This window comes from Ranitomeya variabilis, chromosome 3, assembly GCF_051348905.1.
Source record: "Ranitomeya variabilis isolate aRanVar5 chromosome 3, aRanVar5.hap1, whole genome shotgun sequence".
NCBI classification, from domain to species: Eukaryota; Metazoa; Chordata; class Amphibia; order Anura; family Dendrobatidae; genus Ranitomeya; species Ranitomeya variabilis.
In genome coordinates, this window is record NC_135234.1 from 422894729 (window position 1) to 422919438 (window position 24710).

At 45.5% G+C, this 24710-nt stretch overlaps 1 protein-coding gene across 2 annotated transcripts in view; it reads right to left on the minus strand.

Annotated features, from left to right (window-relative positions):
* Positions 1-24710, minus strand: part of VPS53 (VPS53 subunit of GARP complex) — a 276186-nt gene that overhangs the window by 230576 nt on the left and 20900 nt on the right. For both annotated transcript variants that reach the window (XM_077296357.1, XM_077296358.1), the window contains exons 3-4: positions 20157-20206; positions 16374-16440 (exon numbers count right to left, since the gene is read on the minus strand). In XM_077296357.1, coding sequence (XP_077152472.1) covers positions 16374-16440; positions 20157-20206 — 117 coding nt within the window. The remainder of the gene's footprint in view (positions 1-16373; positions 16441-20156; positions 20207-24710) is intronic.

Below are 24710 nucleotides of genomic sequence, written 5' to 3' on the forward strand. Positions count from 1 at the left end.
TAAACGAATATCCACTTTATAGAGAATAAACCACATCTGCCCAAATTATTATCTCTGGAATGCAGTCTCCAGCTTGGGAAGTATGCACTCTTAAGGTACCTTCACACGAAGCGACGCTGCAGCGATAGCGACAACGATGTCGATCGCTGCAGCGTCGCTGTTTGGTCGCTGGAGAGCTGTCACACAGACCGCTCTCCAGCGATCAACTATGCCGAGGTCCCCTGGTAACCAGGGTAAACATCGGGTAACTAAGCGCAGGGCCGCGCTTAGTAACCCGATGTTTACCCTGGTTACCAGCGTAAAATCTAAAAAAAACAAACAGCACATACTTACATTCACGTCCCCCTGCGTCCACTTCCTGACTGACTGAGCGCCGTACAGTGAGAGCAGAGCGGTGACGTCACCGCTGTGCTGCTTTCACTTTCACTTTGCGGCGCTGAGTCAGAGGAGGAAGCAGACTGCAGGGGACGCAATGTGAGTATGTGCTGTTTGTTTTTTTTACATTTTACGCTAGTAACCAGGGTAAACATCGGGTAACTAAGCGCGGCCCTGCGCTTAGTAACCCGATGTTTACCCTGGTTACCAGTGTAAAATATCGCTGGTATCGTTGCTTTTGCTTTCAAACACAACGATACACAGCGATCGGACGACCAAATAAAGTTCTGGACTTTATTCAGCGACCAGCGACATCACAGCAGGATCCTGATCGCTGCTGCGTGTCAAACGAAACGATATCGCTAGCGAGGACGCTGCAACGTCACGGATTGCTAGCGATATCGTTATAATGTCGTTTCGTGTGAAGGTACCTTTAAGGTACCGTCACACTAGGCGATATCGCCAGCAATCCGTGACGTTGCAGCGACCTGGATGGCGATATCGCTGTATTTGACACGCAGCAGCGATCTGGATCCCGCTGTGAAATTGCTGGTCGCTGCTAGAAGGTCTGCACATTATTTGGTCGCTAGGTCGCCGTGTATCGCCGTGTTTGACAGCAAAAGCGACGATACCAGCGATATTTTACACTGGTAACCAGGGTAAACATCGGGTTACTAAGCGCAGGGCCGCGCTTAGTAACCCGATGTTTACCCTGGTTACCAGCGTAAAAGTTAAAAAAACAAACAGTACATGCTCACCTGCGCGTCCCCCCGCGTCTGCTTCCTGACACTAAAGCGCCGGCCCTAAACTGAAAGTGAAAGCACAGCGGTGACGTCACCGCTGTGCTGTTAGGGCCGGAGCTCAGTCAGCGTCAGGATGCAGAGGCTGGGGGACGCGCAGGTGAGCATGTACTGTTTGTTTTTTTAACTTTTACGCTGGTAACCAGGGTAAACATCGGGTTACTAAGCGCGGCCCTGCGCTTAGCAACCCGATGTTTACCCTGGTTATCCGGGGACCTCGGCATCGCTGGTCGCTGGAGAGCGGTCTGTGTGACAGCTCTCCAGCGACCACACAGCGACGCTGCAGCGATCGGCATTGCTGTCGCTATCGCTGCAGCGTCGCTTAATGTGACGGTACCCTTAAGGTACCGTCACATTAAGCGACGCTGCAGCGATAGCGACAACGATGCCGATCGCTGCAGCGTCGCTGTTTGATCGCTGGAGAGCTGTCATACAGACCGCTCTCCAGCGACCAACGATGCCGAGGTCCCTGGGTAACCAGGGTAAACATCGGGTTGCTAAGCGCAGGGCCGCGCTTAGTAACCCGATGTTTACCCTGGTTACCAGCGTAAAAGTAAAAAAAACAAACAGTACATACTCACCCAGCGTCCCCCAGCTTCTGCTTCCTGACACTGACTGAGCTCCGGCCCTAACAGCACAGCGGCTTTCACTTTCACTTTCGGGCCGGCGCTCAGTCAGTGTCAGGAAGCAGACGCTGGGGGAGGTATGACGCTGGGTGAGTATGTACTGTTTGTTTTTTTTACTTTTACGCTGGTAACCAGGGTAAACATCGGGTTACTAAGCGCGGCCCTGCGCTTGGTAACCCGATGTTTACCCTGGTTACCAGTGTAAAACATCGCTGGTATCGTTGCTTTTGGTGTCAAACACAACGATACACGGCGATCGGACGACCAAATAAAGTTCTGGACTTTATTCAGCGACCAGCGACATCACAGCAGGATCCTGATCGCTGCTGCGTGTCAAACTAAACGATATCGCTAGCCAGGACGCTGCAACGTCACGGATCGCTAGCGATATCGTTTAGTGTGACGGTACCTTTAGGCTTTAATCACAGTTATTGCTATGCCTCAGACTAAACCTATTGTGGGGTGGAAGGTGAACTTCAGATATCCCAAAGTGTATAAGACAATGTATATTAAGTTCAGCCACATCTACTCATTGGGTTCTAAAGTGACAAAGCCTAAAGTTAGGGTTACAAGGTGACAAACCTCAGATAAGTTGTGCCACCAAAACAATTGCGCAATTTTGCTCTTAGGGTACTGTCACACAGTACCATTTTGATCGCTACGACGGCACGATCCGTGACGTCGCAGCGATCGTATGATTATCGCTCCAGCGTCGTAGACTGCGGTCACACGTTGCAATCACGGCGCTGGAGCGATGCCGAAGTCCCCGGTAACCAGGGTAAACATCGGGTAACTAAGCGCAGGGCCGCGCTTAGTAACCCGATGTTTACCGTGGTTACCAGCGTAAACGTAAAAAAACAAACAGTACATACTTACATTCCGGTGTCTGTCCCCGGCGTTCTCCTTCTCTCCACTGTGTAAGCGCCATAGCCGGCAAGCACAGCGGTGACGTCAGACGTCACCGCTGTGCTCGCTTTCCGGCTGGCAGACGCTCACACAGTGGAGAGAAGCTGAGACGCTGGAGGACAGACACCGGAATGTGAGTATGTACTGTTTGTTTTTTTACGTTTACGCTGGTAACCACGGTAAACATCGGGTTACTAAGCGCGGCCCTGCGCTTAGTTACCCGATGTTTACCCTGGTTACAAGCGAACACATCGCTGGATCGCTGTCACACACAACGATCCAGCGATGTCAGCGGGTGATCAAGCGACGAAAGAAAGTTCCACACGATCTGCTACGACGTACGATTCTCAGCAGGATCCCTGATCGCTGCTGCGTGTCAGACACTGCGATATCGTAACGATATCGCTAGAACGTCACGAATCGTACCGTCGTAGCGATCAAAATGGTACTGTGTGACAGTACCCTTACTTGCTCCAGTCTGATATATTACCAGGTAAGCAAAACCCAAAGCCAGGAGGGCTTGGATACAATTTTAAAATCTTAAAGAGGTTATCTGTAGTGATGAGCGAATATACTCGTTACGCGAGATTTCTCGAGCACGCTCGGGTGTCCTCCGAGTATTTTTTAGTGCTCGGAGATTTAGTTTTTCTCGCCGCAGCTGAATGATTTACATCTGTTATCCAGCATAAGTACATGTGGGGGTTGCCTGGTTGCTAGGGAATCTAAGACTGCCATACCAAGGAGCTATGCTATTGCAAGACATCGCCTATTATAAATGATGGCTCACTGACGAACGTACAGAAATGATGGAAACATACTATAACAGGTAGCTATTAATAGGTTTATTTCATTTAACTACCGTATATAATACAACCCACAATAAAACAACAACAACTGCCTCCTGTATACGTGAAATAATTGAAGTGCCAAAGCTTTCAAGGAAATCTGCTACTCCCTTCACAGGAATTTCACACCCGGCCTGAGCCATTTCCACACATGAAAGGAGGTTATCAGCCTTCAGATTTTATTTTGGGGTTAATTTTTAGTACATACTGCAAGAACAGGAATGGCCAAAATAAACTTACATGAATGGCTGAAAGAGCTTGCCATGATTACACTTCTTCTAAGAGAAACCAGCACATAGTAGTAGTGGGGTGTCACCGGGCGGTTTAATAACAGAAGAGTTAACTGCTCTAATGTGTAGATGTCAGACTGCAGCCCGGGGCCAATCCATGAGACAATAACAAATGTCTACTAGAGCACAGGTATGAGGCCCGTTACAAGCGCTCTCTGCTTACAAATACTGAGGTAAAAATAGTGACCAAAAAACATGTGAACAAGGTCTAATACAGGAGATGACATACAGGTACATACTATATACAGGAGATGACACAGGTATATACTATATACAGGAGATGACATACAGGTATATACTATATACAGGGGAGATGACATACAGGTACATACTATATACAGAGGAGATGACATACAGGTATATACTATATACAGGAGATGACATACAGGTATATACTATATACAGGAGATGACATACAGCAGGTATATACTATATACAGGAGATGACATACAGATATATACTATATACAGGAGGAGATGACATACAGGTACATACAGGAGATGACATATCCTGACCGGTTCCCTTTAAATAAAAAATAACCTATAAATGTATGTGCAAACTAATAATGACCTAGGGAATCATAATGGCTGGTCAGTTTTAGCATTTGGTGAACATTAGGGATGAGCGAATAGCTTCAGCTAAGTCATTATCCGAATAGCTTTAGCGCATATCGAACAGCTGAATTGGGAACCTGGATACCTGGAGCGCTCCCGATAATCAGCTGTCTGGTACCACAGCTGCATGACAGTCACAACACATGCAGGGAGAGCCTGTTTATTGGGCTAATTATCGGGAGCGCTCCAGGTATCCAGGTTCCCAATGCAGCTATTCGGTAAGCGCTATAGCTATTCGCTCATCCCTAGTGAACATAGTAAAAAAAACAATTGTGGAATTGCACTTTATTGGTAATTTCACCACACTTGGAATTGTTCCCATTTTCCTCTATACTATATTAAAATATTGCCTTAGAATATATGAAGTTAAAGGAGCGCTGGTAGGAATTTTGTTTATATTGTAGGATGAGTTCCGATTTTCACAGACTGACAGAATGGAGTGGGTTGAGAAACATTTTTACTTCTCTTTCCACGTCCGAGAAAAACTGATGGCAATCTCATCAAACTCTGATCAGAGTCTGCAACTGTATTATATTATATAGATGTCAGCAGAACAGAGGCGTATCTAGGGGCACGTGCACCCGGGCACAGTCTACAGGAGGTGCAGCCCCACGGACTGGGAGTCGGCCGTTCACAGAAGCTGCAGCGCATCGGCTCTCAGTGAACCATTGTAGAAGCGAGTACAACTGAGGCTCTGACCGCCGTGTCAGAGCAACGCCAGCAGCGTGATCAGGTCATGTGATCACGCTGCTGACATGGGGGTCATATTTTGTGCAGGGAATATAGTGAGGGGCAATGATTTATTCAGAGGCACAGCACAGGGCAGATATTTTTATGCAGGAGCGTTATACTGACACTGCTGCATTTAAGGGCATCATGTGGGGGATGTGCTGCACACGACTGGAGAAGATGGAGGTCTGCAGAGATGAGCTGTGGATGATAAAAGTCATCATGGGGTCTGGACAAAATCAAGATGAAAGAAAAAGAGATGGCTCTGCAGTTGTTCATCTAAAACGTTACCTGCATGTAAAAAAAAGAAGTGATACTAATTCTCATTTTTATTTATGTTGGGAGCATTAAATGGGTAGTCCAAGTTTGTGATGAGACTACAGACTTCTGAATTCTCACAGTGGGCACTGCACGCTGTCAGGATTCTCTGGTGCCGGCGATTTGCATACATGTGGTCAGGTGCTGACTAGACATGAGTGGCCTCACTCAATGAAAATTAATTGAGCGAGGCCGGACATGTCTAGTCGGAATGTGGCCAGGAGTATACAAATCATATACATGAGCTCACATGATTGTCCACTCTTGCCGTAGGAGCAGGGTGTAGATTAGTCTGTATGCTCTCAGGGGCAGCCTGTATAGTGTATATTAGACTGTAAGCTCCTAGGAGCAGGGTGTAGATTAGTCTGTAAGCTCTCAGGGGCAGCCTGTATAGTGTATATTAGACTGTAAGCTCCTAGGAGCAGGGTGTAGATTAGTATGTAAGATCTCAGCAGCAGACTGTATAGTGTATATTAGACTGTAAGCTCCTAGGAGAAGGGTGTAGATTAGTCTGTAAGCTCTCAGGGGCAGCCTGTATAGTGTATATTAGACTGTAAGCTCCTAGGAGCAGGGTGTATATTAGTCTGTATGCTCTCAGGGGCAGCCTTTATAGTGTATATTAGACTGTAAGCTCCTAGGAGCAGGATGTATATTAGTCTGTATGCTTTCAGGGGCAGCCTGTATAGTGTATATTAGACTAAGCTCCTAGGAGCAGGATGTATATTAGTTTGTATGCTTTCAGGAGCAGACTGTATAGTGTATATTAGACTGTAAGCTCCTAGGAGCAGGGTGTAGATTAGTCTGTATGCTTTCAGGAGCAGACTGTATAGTGTATATTAGACTGTAAGCTGCTAGGAGCAGGGTGTATATTAGTCTGTAAGATCTTTGTCTTTTCCTTCCTAGGGTCGACACTTCTGAGCTTATAATTACATGCAGATATACAGCAATATGCAGCAAGACAGATGTTATCCAGGGAATTATCCGATCGCCACAACTGGGGTCAGGAAGGAATTTTTTTCCGCCCTGAGGCAGAAGTCTCCAGGGGGTTTCTTTGCCTTTCTCTGGTTCTTTGGGTCCAGTGGCTCTCAGACTGTCCTCAATGACCACAGCTAGTTCTGTTTCCATTGGTTCTGACCTGAGAGTCATCATGATCATGGTTTAATTTCTTATAAGGCCGGTAATATTTTTATTACAATGTTGCTTATTGCTATTCCAATAAAAAAAAAGAAAGAAAAGAAAATTGTCATGTGAGTTTTTTCCTCTTGACTTTTTTTTTTACACAAGTAGAACCAGGAATTATGTGGGTGTTCATTTACAGAAGGCATACCACATACAGTATATCTCCACCCATTGTGGTAACAATGTCAACCCCTTTCCCAAGTTACATTATAAGTGTTATGGGTGCCTAGTTCTATGATGGGGCAGGGCCCTAAAATAGTATATATCCTACACAACAAACTACGAGAGAAGACTGAAGACTGGGACACAGAGCCGCTGAATAGACACAATGTTCTTGTATAAAAGAAGGAAACAGGCTAAAGAGGTCTGCAGCAAGTGGCCCCCAGGGACAGGGTCAGACTGGCCATCTGGCAATTATGGCAAATGCCAGATGAGCTGATCCAGGTGTGGGCTGCATGAATTGTGACTTCGTTACTTTTAGCAGCTGTGGCGGAGCATGGAGCCGCCAGCTCATTACTCTAACAGTTCCTCCGGAAGGCCTCAGGTTGATTCCTGCCTGCTGGAGGCCGGCCCAACACAGGGGTAATCCTGCAGCGCGATGATGTCACTACATTGTGACACTGACATGTACTACAAAACAGGATTGAAGAGGAGACGGTGGCTGCGGTAGAAGCATAGGCTGGATTAGAGGAGTAATCATTTTTATTTATTTATTTTGTGGGATATGGTGCCGATAATACTGTGTGGTACAACATCATACTATATACGGGCCTGTGAGGCGGACCATCTATAATATAACGCTGGGAGCGTCACTCTGTCCGAAGCCTTTATAGACTGCGCAAGCGGCAACGCAGTCTGGACCCCACAGAGTGACGCTCCCAGGAGATCGCGGTATGCGTAAGCACTGAACGCACACCGCGATCTCCAATGGAGAAGCAGGGACGAGGGGGAGTATGCAATATTTACCTGTCCCCGTTCCAGTGATGCGCCACTGAACGGTTCAGAGGGCGCGATGACGCGCTTAATGCGTGCCGCCCTCTGACTGAACAGTCACAGGCAGAGGACCCGGAAGATGGAGCGGCGCGCAGCAGTGGAACGGGGGACAGGTAAATAAAGCAAGTGCCGGGGGCCTGAGCTAGTGGCAACTCCGGCACCTGACCCCCCCAGCGCGCCGGTGTCCCTGCCCGCTCAGGCCCCCGGCACTCGGCGCCCAGCACAGCCGCCCCCACTCAGCACAGCCGCCCGCACTCAGCACAGCCGCCCGCACTCAGCACAGCCGCCCGCACTCAGCACAGCCGCCCGCACTCAGCACAGCCGCCCGCACTCAGCACAGCCGCCCGCACTCAGCACAGCCGCCCGCACTCAGCACAGCCGCCCGCACTCAGCACAGCCGCCCGCACTCAGCACAGCCGCCCGCACTCAGCACAGCCGCCCGCACTCAGCACAGCCGCCCGCACTCAGCACAGCCGCCCGCACTCAGCGTGCAGGATGGGAGCACATGACAGGATGGGGACGCAGGATGGAGCAGCACATGACAGGATCGGGGCACAGGATGGGAGAGCAAGATGGGAGCAGCACATACCAGGATGGAGACCATATACCAATATAAATGCTCGCCACCCGGGCATAGAACGGGTTCAATAGCTAGTAATACTATATGGAAAGCTGTGGGAGGACCAGCATACTATATGGAATGCTGTGGGGGACCATTATAATATATATAGGGTCCTATAGGTGGACTATCACAGTATATGAAAAGCTTTTTGGGGGACCATCATACTATATAAGGGCCAATGGGTAAGACAGTCATTATATGAAAAGCTATGGGGATCATTAAACTATATAGGGGCCTGTGGTGGGACCATTATAGTATATGGAAAGCTGTGGGGGACGATCATACTATACAGGGGTCTGTCGGGGGACCATTATACTATATGGAAAGCTGTAGGGGACCATCATCTATATATATAAATGTCTAAGGGATTTTCCGTCTGTCTGTCTGTCCCGTTTATTCATTTGCTGATTGGTCGAGGCCGCCAGGCCTCGACCAATCAGCGACGGGCACAGCATGGCGACGATGATGTCATAATGGAAATCCCGCGTCTGATTGGTCGAGGCCGCTAGGCCTCGACCAATCAGCGACGGGCACAGTATCGACGTAGATGTCATAATGGTTGCCATGGCGACGATGATGTCAAAAAGGTTGCCTCGACCAATCAGCGACGGGCACAGTCTGCCGCGAATTCTGGAATCATCATTGTCCATGTACTACGGGGACATTCATATTCTAGAATACCCGATGCGTTAGAATCGGGCCACAATCTAGTGCTATATAAGGTCTTATAGAGGGACCATCATACTATATAGGGTCCTATGGGTGGGACAATTATACTATATGGAAAGCTGTGGGGGATCATTAAACTATAATGGGGCCCGTGTGGGGACCATCATACTATATAGGGTCCTGTACAGGGCCATCATAGTATAGGGGGTTTATCGGAGACCCTCATACTGAATTGGGGGTCATCATACTATATAGAGGTCGGAGGGGGATATAATTATATATGGGGGGTTGTGATTATCATCATATTGTTTCGGGGTTATGGGGCACCATCATTCTGTATGGGGGACCATCATACTATATGAGGGACTGTGGAGAGACCATCATATCATATGGAAGGCTGTGGGAGGACCATCAAACTGTATTGGGGCTGTGGGGACCAATATGCTATATGGTAGGATGTGGGGGCATACAAAAATGTGTGGGGGTTCCATCACATTGCATTGGGGTTGTGGAGGGACGATCATACTGTATTGGGGTTGTGGGCAGACTATCATATACTATATAGGGGCCTATGGGGGAATCATATTATATAATGGTGTGGGGGGACCATCATACTATATAGGGGTATTGGGATACCATCATACTGTATTGGATCTTTGGAGAGCCATCGTACTATGTGAAGGGTCGTGCTGGGACCATTTTACTGTGTGGGGGATCATTATACTACATGGTAGGCTGTGGAGGGGACCACCATTATGTGTATGATGACAATCATACTGTGTGCAGTGGCCATTAAACTGTGTGGGCTGTGGGTTAACTATTATAATGTGTGGGGAAACCACCACACTGTGTTGGGGGGTAGGGGTGACCATTTTGTTGTGTGGTGTATGTGGAGGAATGTGGGACCATTATTCTGTGTTGGGGCACTTTTTGGTGCAAGAATAGTAAGGGGATTCAGTAGGGGCAAAATAACTTTGTAAGGGCTGAAATACATTTGCTTCTCCTAAACTTGGAAAGTCTGCCCTGCTGTGACGGAGCCTATGTTCTGTGACAGGACTTTTGCAAAGGGTTCCTGTAATTTCTATGTGCACCTATAATATCATTATAGGGATAGCACAGGAGGTATTATTATTATAAGAATGTACGGGGGTGTTTGTACTATAAGTGGTCAAGGACAATTATTATAAGGAGGCACACAGGGACATTATTACTATAGGGTGCTGTATAACTGTAAGGAGGGGCATTGTCAGGGCCGTATTTGCCACTAGGCACTTGAGGGCACGTGCCTAGGGCGGGGCCATGCGGGGGGGGCGGCACCTGAGCAGGTGTGTGTGCTCTTTTTTTTTTTTATTTTTTTTTTTATGCAAAGTCCGGTCCGGCCGGGGTCACCTAAAGGCCTAAGCCCCTCCCCCCTCGCCGCTGCCGCCGCCCCCCCGCCGCTGCCTCCTTGCCCATACACACTATGATTGATGCATACTCACCTCACCTGCTCCAGCGACGCCTGGTCTGCTCTCAGTGACTGCACCCTCGCTGTGTGAGCGGTCACATGGTACCGCTGATTAAGGTCATGACCTTAAATCAGCGGTACCACCTGACCGCTCATACAGGACGACGAGGGTGCTGCGCCGGGACACAGCACAGAGGTGGAGGATCCCGTTCTTCTGCGCGCCGTGCGCGGTGTGAGGTGACACAGCCAGGTGAGTATGATGACAGCCAGGGACGGGGGGAGCCGGGGAGGATGAAGGAGGAGGATCGGGGAGCCCGGCAGGCGGCAGCCACAAGATAGATGGGGAGCGGCGGGGCAGGCTGCCGATGAGCCACGCATGGGGGATGGGAGATGACGAGCCAGAGCCACCAATGCCACCATGCATGCATGCATGCATACAGGGGGGGGGGATGGGAGATGAGCCACACATACAGGGGGGGATGGGAGATGAGCCACACATACAGGGGGGGGGATGGGAGATAAGCCAGAGCCACCATGCATACAGGGAGGGAGGGGGAGATGAGCCATGCATACAGGGGGGGGGTGAATATGAGCCATGCATACAGGGGGGGGAGGGGGTGAATATGAGCCATGCATACAGGGGGGGGGTGAATATGAGCCATGCATACAGGGGGGGGGGGGTGAATATGAGCCATGCATACAGGGGGGGTGAATATGACCCATGCATACAGGGGGGGGTGAATATGAGCCATGCATACAGGGGGGGTGTATATGAGCCATGCATACAGGGGGGGGGGGGTGTATGTGAGCCATGCATACAGGGGGGGGGTGTATATGAGCCATGCATACAGGGGGGGGGGTGTATATGAGCCATGCATACAGGGGGGGTGTATATGAGCCATGCATACAGGGGGGGTGAATATGAGCCATGCATACGGGGGGGGGTGAATATGAGCCATGCATACAGGAGGGGGGGTCATTATACAGTATCATGGAGAACTGTGTGGCCATTATACAGTATTGAGCATCATGTGTGGCCATTATACAATATGGAGCATCATGTGTGGTCGTTACAGTATGGATCATCATGTGTGGTCGTTATACAGTATGGATCATCATGTGTGGCCGTTATACAGTATGGAGCATCATGTGTGGCCGTTATACAGTATGGAGCATCATGTGTGGCCGTTATACAGTATGGAGCATCATGTGTGGCCGTTATACAGTATGGAGCATCATGTGTGGCCGTTATACAGTATGGAGCATCATGTGTGGTTGTTATACAGTATGGAGCATCATGTGTGGCCGTTATACAGTATGGAGCATCATGTGTGGCCGTTATACAGTATGGAGCATCATGCGTGGCCATTATACAGTATGGAGCACTGTGGCCATATTTTTTCGTTTATAATTATTGTATATAAAACAGTGTGATCAGCAGTGCTAAATGGCTGTGGTTGGGACGTGGATATGGGTGTGACTAGTTATGAAATGGGTGTGGTCAGAGGCGTGGCCTAAAATTTGCAGCGGCGCGCGTAGCACACTTTGTCTCCTTCCCTTCTTCAAAAGTTGGGAGGTATGGTACCGCATTCGCCAGATCATAAGTGCCGCAAATCCCATAGGGAATGAATGAGGCCGAACGCAGTGTTGCCGTAAGTGATCCGTTACGCGGCACATGCAGAAAAACTGCCGGATTTGCTGCAAAAGGCGACTTTCACATCAGCGATTCTTGCTAAAGTCACTGCCGATAGTGTCATACTCACCAAAGGGGGGGGTGGGGGGGGCAGCACTAAAAGTGCCTAGGGCAGCAGAAACCCTAAATACGGCCCTGGGCATTGTTACTATGAGGAACTCTAGAGGGATTGTTATTACTGTGTAGGTACACAGAGGAGCCACTGCTATTGTGCGAGGCACAAAAGGAGAGTAATGTTACTGTACAGGGCATAGAGGGGAATTACCGAGTATAAGCCGAACCGAATATAAGCCTGGTATGCATGGCTCCCTCACGTGTGCCCGCTACTAAAGGTAATGAATATTCACTGCTCTCCATGCCGATGTGAGTTGAGAGCAGTGAATACTCATTCCCTTAAGTAGTGGGCACACGTGATCGCACGGCCGCTGTAGGAAGCCGGTGGCTGCGACTACTGTGCCCGCTAATAACCCCTTAAACCTTGGAGCTTTTATAGGTGTTGCGTTTTCGTTTTTCGCTCCCCTCCTTCCCAGAGCCATAACCTTTTTTTTTTTTCCATCAATATGGCCATGTGAGGGCTTTCTTTTTTGCAGGACGAGTTGTACTTTTGAACGACACCATTGGTTTTACCATGTTGTGTACTAGAAAACGGGGAAAAAATTCCAAGTGCGGTGAAATTGCAAAAAAAGTGCAATCCCACACTTGTTTTTTGTTTGGCATTTTTAATAGGTTCACTAAATGCCAAAACTGACCTGCCATTATGATTTTCCAGGTCATTAAGAGATCATAGACACCAAACATGTCTACGTTCTTTTTTATCTAAGTGGTGTAAAAAAAATTCCAAACTTTGTAAAAATAAAAAATTGCGCCATTTTCCGATACCCATAGCGTCTCCATTTTTTGTGATCTTGGGTTGGGTGAGGGCTTATTTTTTGCGTGCTGACCTGATGTTTTTAACGAAACCATTTTGGTGCAGATTCGTTCTTTTGATCGCCCATTTATACATTTTAATGCAATGTCGTGGCGACCAAAAAAACATAATTTTCGCGTTTTGACCTTTCTCACTACGCCGTTTAGCGATCAGGTTAATCCTTTTATTTTATTGATAGATCGGGTGATTCTGAACGATTTTTTTATATTTTAAAAAAAAAATTTTTTTTATTTATTTATTATTTTTTTTAACTTTAGGCATGATTCAGTAGTCTCCATAGGAGACTAGAAGCTGCCACAACCCGATCGGCTCTGCTACATAGAGGCGATGATCAGATCGTCTCTATATAGCAGATTTACTCACTTGCTATGAGCACCGACCCCTGGGTGGTGCTCACAGCAAGCCAGCACTGACAACCATAGAGGTCTGCCGGAGACCTCAGGTTGCCTTGCCAACACACCGGTGACCGCAATCACGTCACGGGGGTCACCAGTGTGCCTATTTCCGGGGCAATTGCCGGAAGCGCAATTTAAATGCCGGTCAGTTTGAAAGCGGCATTTAACTGGAGGGAGACCGTCATCGGCATACTATTACGCCCCATGTCGGAAAGGGGTTAAAGAGAAATGAATATTCATTGAGAGTACATTAAATATTCATTTCTCTTTAGCAGCGGGCACAGGTCTTAGCTGCAGCAGCCGGCTCCTGCCTCCAGTGACCCTGGAGGGGTCTGCCGCAGCTGCTCCCTCTCTGTCTTGTGGGACCCTGACTTGAGTATAAGCCAAGGGGGGCTTTTTCAGCATAAAAAATGTGCTGAAAAACTCAGCTTATGCTCGAGTCTATACGGCATTACTGTCTAGGACACTGGGGGGGAATGTGAGGAGGGGGCTCAGTTACATTTTGCAGGAATGAGTTAAGGATGGAAGAAAAGGTAATGGCGGCCTGGACCAAATAAAAAAGAAAAAGGAAAATGATTGACAGTAATCAGCAAAAACGAAACTTCTGAGAACCTCTACAGTACACATATATGGTATGCAGAGCACTGGTGTAAAACTGACAATAATATATGGTCATTGTATGGTCTAGTACAGAGGTTTTGGTTATTGATCAGTATGGCGGTATTTTCACCGCTGTGTATCTGGTGATATTTATCTGTTATATTGTAATGTTATTAAATCTTATGTAAAGTTATTATTGTAAATATAGATAGTAGTCTTGATTAGTGATGAGCGAATATACTCGTTACTCGAGATTTCCCGAGCATGCTCGGGGGTCCTCCGAATATTTGTAAGTACTCGGAGATTTAGTTTTCATCGCCGCATCTGAATGATTTACATCTGTTAGCCAGCATAAGTACATGTGGGGATTCCCTAGCAACCAGGCAACCCCCACTAAATCTCCGAGTACTTACAAATACTCGGAGGACCCCCAAGCGTGCTCGGGAAATCTCGAGTACCAAGTATATTCGCTCATCATCACTAGTCTTGATCCCCTTTCTTTTGTACAGCACCATGGAATTAATGGTGCTATATAAATAAATAATAATAATACCGTATATACTCGAGTATAAGCCGAGAATTTCAGCCCATTTTTTTAGGCTGAAATTGCCCCTCTCGGCTTATATTCGAGTCATTCCCAGGGGTCGGCAGGGAAGGGGGAGCGGCAGCTGTGTAATAATACTCACCTGCTCCTGGCGCGGTCCCTGCAGGTCCCTGGTTCTCCAGGCGCTGACAGCTTCTTCCTGTATTGAGCAGTCACATGGTACAGCTCATTACAGTAATGAATATGGACCCGACTCCACTCCCATAGGGGTGCAGCCGCATATTCATTACTGTAATGAGCGGTACCATGTGACCGCTCAATACAGGAAGAAGCTGTCAGCGCCCGGAGAACCAGGGACCTGCAGGGACCGCGCCAGGAGCAGGAGAGTATAGCGGGGGCATATTCACCTGTCCCACGTTCCAGCGTCGTCGCCGCTCCGTCTTCCGCGTCCTCTGCAGTGACGCTCAGGTCACAGGGCGCGATGACGCGATTAGTGTGCGCGCCGCCCTCTGCCTGAACAGTCTGTGCAGAGGACGCGGAAGACACAGCGGCGCTGATGGTGGAACGTGGGACAGGTGAATATAGCAAGTGCCTGCGGCCTGAGCGACGAGAGGGGAACATGTTTTTGTTTTGTTTTTTATCACAGCAACAGCATATGGGGCAAATATCTCTACGGAGCATCTTATGGGGCCATGTGCAGCCTTATATGGGGCAAATATGTGTATGGAGCATCTTATGGGGCCAGGAGCAGCATTATATGGGGCAAATATCTCTATGGAGCATCATATGGGGCCATGTGCAGCATTATATGGGGGCAAATATCTGTATGGAGCATCTTATGGGGCCATGTGCAGCATTATATGGGGGCAAATATCTCTGTGGAGCATCTTATGGGGCCATAATCAGCATTTGTGCAGCATTATACAGGGAAAATGTGTCTATGGAGCATCTTATGGGGCCATAATCAGGATTTGTGCAGCATTATATGGAGCATATTTTAATATGGAGAATCTTATGGGGCCCATCAAACTGTATGGAGCATTATATGGCGCGTATTTTGTATGGAGCATCTTATGGGGCCCATCATGAACTCTATGGAGCATTATATGGGGCTCCTGATTCAATATGGATATTCAAAAACACTTAACCTACTGATGTCTCAATTAATTTTACTTTTATTGGTACCTATTTTTATTTTTGACATTTACCGGTAGCTGCTGCCTTTTCCACCCTAGGCTTATACTCGAGTCATTAAGTTTTCCCAGTTTTTTGTGGCAAAATTGGGGTCTCGGCTTATACTCGGGTCGGCTTATACTCGAGTATATACGGTAATTTCCTGTAGGCAGGATGCTATAATTAATAGAGACCTTAATCTGGGGAAAGAGGCAGGAATGGCATGGGCCTGTGTGTTTTCAAATGCCAGGGCTGAATTTTAGTCCCAGTCCGTTCATGGTGTGAATGTAACTAATTAAGTATTGCACTAGCCATCATGATTTTTCAAAAAAGAGCCTGCCTGGAAGACCCAAGATTAAATTAAAAAAAAAAGTATCAAAAGAACTGAAGAGAAAGTCCCCCCCCCATACTGATTAGGTGGGGTTCCCTTTCCATAACTGGTTTCCAAGTGCCCACAGGGGTCACTATTGAAAGGCACAGGGTCACTGTAGAAAAAGCAAGATCCTGAAAACTGCACAGTAAAAATGTCTTACGAATGATTCCAGAGTCATTTAGCAAAGACTATTGGCGAATACAGAAGGATTCTTCAAAACAGAAAAAATAGGAACATTTAGAATGAATGCATACCTGCCTCCCATCCTGACCAACATTTGTTTGACCTCGTACTACAGTTCTTATACTGTCATCCAGACGTCTAGAACACAAAAAAACATATTTGTCATACTACTGCATTATAGTGTTACTTACTTGTTCTTCCGAAAGCAATTATGTGACATCACAAGCTTCATTTCAAAGAATAGATATTAAGACAGAATTTAGACAGCAGCTTTCGAAACACTCAAAGGAACAAAACCTTCAAAACCACTAATGACAGAATGTCTGTAGCATGCCCTTTGTGCCCTTAACTATGTAACTAAAAAATGCAAGAGCGTAATAGGGTCTTATCCAGGTAACATATGATAAAAAAAAAAGACAAGAGAACAAAGGGAGACAACATCTAAAAGGCCTAGAATCCAAGTGCAGCAGCTTCCATAAAATATTTCAGAATGAAGTGCCTCTGGAGTCACGACAAACCAGTACTGAGGTACAAATGTAGGTTTATTGTCAACGCGTTTGAACTGCGGTGACTTCAGAAATTTCTCCTCACGGTGAACTGCATTGAACTCGAGCTCACAGCTGTATAGTGAGCCTTTTACTCACTAGCAGTGATCTCACTGAGGTCACCGCAGGTCAGGGGTCCGGCTAGGAGTGCAGCCTCATTGACCGGTGGTAACCTCGATGATGCCACCGCTAGTCATTAATGCTGCGCTCGCAGCAGCTCATTCTCTAGTGGTTTTCATCCTGGACGGCCGCTTCTTGGCACCGTCCAGGTTGAAAAATACTTATCCCAGACATGGATTATGGCGTGGAACAGAACGACAGACAGATGAGAGATATGGCTATTTTTTTTATTTTTTTTACAGGAGACCATGTCTTAAGTGCAATGATCGTTAGGTGTGTATAACGTTGTGATATTTTTATATAAAAAAAAAAAGTAAGTGTGTGTGTTTTTTTTTTTAAGTTCAAATAAAAGACTTTATTCTGGGTGTGTGTTTATTTACAATATACCTAGTGATGAGCGAGTGTACTCGTTACTCGGGTGACCTCCGAGGATTTATGACTGCTAAGAGATTTAGTTTTCATTGCGGCAGCTGAATGATTTACAGCTACTAGCCAGCTTGATTACATGTGGAGATTCCCTAAAAACCAGGCAACCCCCACATGTACTCATCCTGGCTACTAGCTGTAAATCATTCAGCTGCCATGATGAAAACTAAATCTCCGAGCACTAACAAATACTCGGAGGTCACCCGAGCGTGCTCTGGAAAACCTGAGCAACGAGTACACTCGCTCATCACTAAATGTAACTATGGAATTACTAATGGATAGGTGTCTTACAGACACCTCTCCATTTCTAAGCCGTGAGCTTAATGTCACTGGAAAATACAAAGGTGACATCAACCCCACAAACATGAACTCCACTTGTCACCACAGGGCAAGAGGGAAGATACGGACAAAGCACCAGAATTGGAACATTTAACATATGCGCCTTTCTGGGGCGGCTGTCTGCTTTAGCTTGGCTGGTTGTCAAAAATAGGGGGGGACCACCATACTGTTTGTTTTTTTTTGTTTGTTTGTTTTTTAATTATTTAAATTAAAAAAATGGAGTGGTGACCCCTCTATTCTAGCCAGCCTTACTAATGTTGACAGCTGAGGGTTGTAGCCCACAGCTATCAATTTTGCCTGGCTGGTTATCAAAAATACCAGGAAAATAAATTGTACTGGGGATGATTTCTGAGACTTCAGCGACCCTACACTTTTCATTGAAAAGTGGACACAGACATTTTAAAAATTTAATCCAATCATCTGTTTGTTTTCTTTAAAGGGAATCTGTCAGCAGGATTTCACAACCCAAATTATTTATATTTACATGTAGTGCTTTCAAAAGGCAAAGTCCAGCAATATCCATTACATGGCCAGTGCATTCCTCAATTATTGAGAAATCAGTGTTTCAATTGATATGTAAATGAAACTGTAGCTCTGAAGCCTCTATTCCCCACCAGACCCACCTCCTCCTGCTTGACTGGTCTCTAAGCTAAGCAACTTCAGGCAAAGGAGTGGTCACTCAAGCAGGAGGAGGTTGGAGTGGTCATTCAAGCAGGAGGAGGTTGGAGTGGTCACTCAAGCAGGAGGAGGTTGGAGTGGTCAATCAAGCAGGAGGAGGTTGGGCTGAGCAGAGAATAGAGGTGGAGTGACAGAAGTTTCAGATCTTTAGCCTTATTTGCATATCAATTAAAGCACTGATTTCTTAGTGACAAAGGAACTGATACTTCCTTGGATGACAAAGGAACTGAATGGTATTGCTGTACTTGTGCATAAGTACTGTGACTTCCCTTTCAAATAGCTAGATGCATAAATATCGTAGTTTGATGGGCAGGGGGGTCAAATCCTTCTGACAAATTCCACCTTAAAAAAAACCTGTCATCAGAATAAACAGACGGCATGATGATTTATTACTTGTTAATAAGTCTTGAACTTAAAATGAGCACAGTCCCAGAGTACCGAGCTTACCAGGAGTTATAGTGCTGGAAGAATGAGGAGCAATGATGTCCAGGCTCTTAGCATGTTAATTCCCTCTTGATTGACAACCCCCCTGTGTGATTGAAGTCAGCAGTTGCAATGCAGAAAGTGGGATGTCAAGTATAACAGAATAGGTATGTCTGGAGCCAGAACACTGACTCTGCCCAGCTCCAGTACTGCCACCATCACTATTAGCAAGCTTGATACATACAGAGAAAGCCAACGTCAAACATCGTTTTCTCCAAATAGTAAAATAAACACCATACACAGCCACTTACAACTCTGCTAACATGTACTATATAACCATAGTTGGCAGATTCCCTTCACATGAGCATTAACAACTGCTTTTATTATAAGCCACATATGGCTCCTGTTGGGTTTACACAAAGATTTTTATGACAACTCTATCCCCTATTAAAGTTATTAGTAGAAAAATTGAACCAAAATAATGCTAGGTTCAGGGTTTCAAGCTATAAACACCAGGTAGGGGTAATCTAAAAGCTATCAAATTGTTTCTCTTACATATAGAAAAATGAGACTCAGAACTCAACTGGTTATTCCGGGCAATGGCAATATTTCGATAAATAGCATTTTTAATCAAAATGTGATTCTTCTGTTTAGACAAAGGTCTGTTGTGTTTGTAGATATCCTCGTAAATGGCAGAAAACATTAAAGGGATTTTCCCATGAACAAAGTACATTTTAATCAATGGACCTTGGAATAACAATAATTTCCACAATTACCGGTAGATGTGTTTAAAAAAAAATGTTCCTGTGCTGAGATAATCTTATAAATGTGGCCCTGCTGTGTACTGTGTAATGGCTGTGTCTGACCCTGCAGGGACATGGTCTGATCATATCAGAGCTACTGGGCAGGGGAGGAAGGAAGAGAGTATACAGACAGGACAAAATGGGATCACATCTGTTAGTTTCTGTGAGGTAAAACAGGTTTTAAACAAGTAGTGAAATGTTTTACTTGACAGAAAGCAATATCTGTGATCCCCGTGCTGACCAGGAGCTCTGATATGATCAGACCATGTTCCTGCACGATCAGACACAGCCATTACACAGTACACAGCAGGGGCACATTTATAAGCACAGGAAAAAAAATGTTAAGGCATCCAATTGTGGAACTTATTATTATTCAAATATGTATGGATTAAAATGTACGTTAACCCTTTTAAGGACATTAGAGAAGAATCCACAGCTATAGACAGAACTCTTTCAGGTGTTTACCAAGATTAAACATATACTATAATAAAAAGGGTTTCTGTAATAATAAATCTCTTACCTTATTTTTAGACGGATTTTGTTCACAACATCATCAATGTTTGATAAGGACTGCAAAAAAGAAGAAACATTACCAAAAATTAGACACAAATAGAGATGAGTAGTCTTGAAAATACAGCCTGAAAGCCTTTTTAGAAAACGTGTAAACTAATTTGTAATGAAACCAATAAAAAAAAACTGTTCATGGTCATTATATTGTTCTATATGTTTGAGAAGATCCGAATAGTTATGGGGTGGCACCCTCTCCTGCTGTTAGGGGACACAAAAAAATGGACAGACTGGATCTTCTACTTCCAGTTCTGTGAAAAAGTTAAAGGGAATCTGTCAGTAGGACCGTCCCTCCTAAGCCATCTATATGGGCATGCAGGTCACAGAAAGCTGAATAAAATGGTACTTTGATTACTGTGATCCAATGTTTTATGCATGAATAACCCACACTTTTCTAAATATGTAAATGAGCTGTGAAGATCTATGGGCAGGACATAGATTTCCCAGAGAATCTGCCTCCAGAGCTTATTTTAAATGAAAGGTCGTGTTATCAGTGTGAGACATGTAATGACTGACCGTCTGTTTCATTTAAAATTATGGGAGCCCACGTAAGTTTCTTAATTTCTTTTTCTTTAAAATTAACAGTTGCTGTCTGGTTACAGCCTATGTACGTTCGTTCTCTTTACGCTCCTACATAGGCTGGTGACAAGGTGTGTTTGTGTTTACTTATCGGCTGAGTAATGAGGGTGTCGGGCTGACATTTTTTCATTACTAAGCCTACAGCTAGGTGTCAATGACAGCTGCTGACACCAAGCCCTACTACTGCATCAGCATGAAAAAGGTGGTGTTGAACTAAGAAATTACATCACAAAACTTTTTTTTTTTTTTTTCAAATATCTTTATTTAGCTAAAAAAAAAAAACTTCATTGCTATACAAAAATGTAAACGAAAAACGTAGCAAAAATGAGCATTTTTTCGGCAGTGTTTTTCCTGCCAAGAGATGCAGAAACCTTGCATACATTTCTGCAAGCAAATCCTGAATGTGCACACATAGCCTTAAACGAGAAAGAAACATTTAAACTTTTTGTGGTTTAAAAAGAAACACAAATGTAACGAGTTTTTTTCTTCTTTCTATAATTTTAGTCTCAGAATAAAACAGCAAACAATCGCTATGGCAGATTATTAGGCGAGCTGGGGCTGACTGGTTTACTCAGCAGAGATAACCAATGTGCACACAAAGGAGAACAGTGACCTCTAGTGGGTGTGGATGATGCAACCATCCAGTAGGACTCTGGGTAAACATATGGCATTACATATCATAACGTATGGAATAAAAGAAAAATACAGTTCTTACATCTGTATATAAAAAGGAAACTTGATGCCATGATTATTTTCCATCATTGCACAGGCTGTCGTTGCTACAAACAGAAACCTTTTCCAAGGACCTCAAGCCACATGCCGAAAACAATTCAAAATAATGAACCACAGTTTTAGGTACATCACCAAAATCTACTTATTTGAGATTCACGTGCTTCAGGGCGGCCTGTGGGTGGGGCTCAGGGATGGCCTGGGACTGAAATTGAGCGCTGGCATTTGAAATCATACAGGCCCAAGCTGTACTCGCCCCCAAGCACCAGATGGGGATATACCGTATATACTCGAGTATGAGCCGACCCCCCTAATTTTGCCACAAAAGACTGGGAAAAGTTAATGACTCGAGTATAAGCCTAGGGTGGGAAATGCAGCAGCTACTGGTAAATGTCAAAAGTAAAAATAGATACCAATAAAAGTAAAATTAATTGAGACATCAGTAGGTTAAGTGTTTTTGAATATTGATATTGAATCAAGAGCCCCATATAATGCTCCATAAAGTTTATGATGGGCCCCATAAGATGCTCCATATTAAAATATGCCCCATATAATCCTGCATAAAGGTTAATAATGGCCCCATAAGATGCTCCATAGACACATTTGCCCCATATAGTGCTGCACAAACGTTGATTATGGCCCCATAAGATGTTCCATACAGACACTTGCCCCATACAATGCTCTACAAACGTTAATTATGGCCCCATAAGATGCTCCATATAGACATTTGCCCCATATAAAGCTGCACAAACGTTAATTATGGCCCCATAAGATGCTCCATATAGACACTTGCCCCATATAATGCTGCACAAATGTTGAATATGGCCCTATAAGATGCTCCATACAGACACTTGCCCCATTTGCTGTTGCTGCGATAAAAAAAAAAAAATCACATACTCGCCTCTTGTCGCTCAGGCCCTTGCAATATTCACCTTTCCTCGTTCCGGTGCCGCTCCGTCTAACCATGTCACCACGCCCTCTAACCTGAGCATTACTGCAGAAGACGCTGACGACGGAGCGGCACTGGAACGAGGAAAGGTGACCATCGCGCAGCGCTCCCCCACACCATTATACTCACCTGCTCCTGGCGCGGTCCCTGCAGGTGGTTGGTTCCCCGGCGCCGCAGCTTCTTCCTGTATTGAGCGGTCACCGTTACCGCTCATTACAGTAATGAATATGCGGCTCCACCCCTATGGGAGGTGGAGCCACATATTCATTACTGTAATGAGCAGTACCATGTGACCGCTCAGTACAGGAAGAAGCTGCGGCGCCGGGGAACCAGGGACCTGCAGGGACCGCGCAAGGAGCAGGTGAGTATAAACAGACAGCCCCCGCTCACCCTCCCCTGCCGACCCCTGGGTATGACTCGAGTATAAGCCGAGAGGGGGACTTTCAGCCCAAAAAAATGGGCTGAAAATCTCGGCTTATAGTCGAGTATATACGGTATTACTAATATTACCCTGCCTGAAGGAAACAAGAATTACTACAAGACCAATATTTCTAATAATACCAATAATATCACTATACAAGATTAAATAATTATAATATCAAAATAATAAGATTGCAATATTACAGACAAATTCCAACAAATCATAACCAAATATTACCAGCATATACAGTACTAGATGGTGGCCGCATCGGGTATTCTAGAATATGTATGTAGTATATTTATGAAGTTTACAGAATAATGCAATTTATACACAGGATTTGGCCGGCCGCGACCAATTAATGAAGCGTGGTTCAAATTCCATGCCAATTCGCGGGCAGACTGCGCTTGTCGCTGATTGGTCACGCCCGGCCTTGAACAATCAGTGAAGCCAGGGCCGGCTCCAGGTTTTTGAGGGCCCTGGGCGAAAAAGTCTCAGTGGGCCTCCCTCTTTAACACATACAACGATTCATGATGCACAGATACAGCAGAGAAATATAGCACAGCCAAGTAGCATATAGCACAGCCAAGTAGCATATAGCACAGCCACGTAGTATATAGCACAGCCACGTAGTATATAGCACAGCCACGTAGTATATAGCACAGCCACGTAGTATATAGCACAGCCGACGTGATAAATAGCAGACACGTAGTCTATTGCCCAGCCACGTAGTATATTGCCCAGACACGTAGTATATTGCCCAGACACGTAGTATATTGCCCAGACACGTAGTATATTGCCCAGACACGTAGTATATTGCCCAGACACATAGTATATTGCCCAGACACATAGTATATTGCCCAGCCACATAGTATATTGCCCAGCCACATAGTATATTGCCCAGCCACATAGTATATTGCCCAGCCACATAGTATATTGCCCAGCCACATAGTATATTGCCCAGCCACGTAATATATTGCACAGCCACGTAGTATATAACACTGCCCATGCAGTATATAACACAGGCCACGTAGTATAGAGCGCAGCGATGTAGTAAATTGCCCAGCCACGTAATATATACCACAGCCACGTAGTATATAGCACAGCCCACATAGTATATAGCATAGAGATGCAGTATATAACAGCCCACGCAGTATCTAACACAGCCCACGTACACTGTGTGCAGAATTATTAGGCAAGTTGTATTTTGATCACGATACTTTTTATACATGTTGTCCTACTCCAAGCTGTTGAGGCTTGAGAGCCAACTACCAATTGAGTAAATCAGGTGATGTGCATCTCTGTAATGAGGAGGGGTGTTGTCTAATGACATCAAAACCAAATATAAGGTGTGCTTAATTATTAGACAACTTCCTTTCCTTTGGCAAAATTGGTCAGAAGAGAGATTTGACGGGCTCTGAAAAGTTCAAAATTGTGAGATGTCTTGCAGAGGGATGAAGCAGTCTTGAAATTGCCAAACTTTTGAAGCGTGGTCACCGAACAATCAAGCGTTTCATGGCAAATAGCCAACAGGGTCGCAAGAAGCGTGTTGGGCAAAAAAGGCGCAAAATAACTGCCCATGAATTGAGGAAAATCAAGCGTGAAGCTGCCAAGATGCCATTTGCCACCAGTTTTGTCATATTTCAGAGCTGCAACGTTACTGGAGTAACAAAAAGCACAAGGTGTGCAATACTCAGGGACATGGCCAAGGTAAGGAAGGCTGAAAAACGACCACCTTTGAACAAGAAACATAAGATAAAACATCAAGACTAGGCCAAGAAATATCTTAAGACTGACTTTTCAAAGGTTTTATGGATTGATAAAATGAGAGT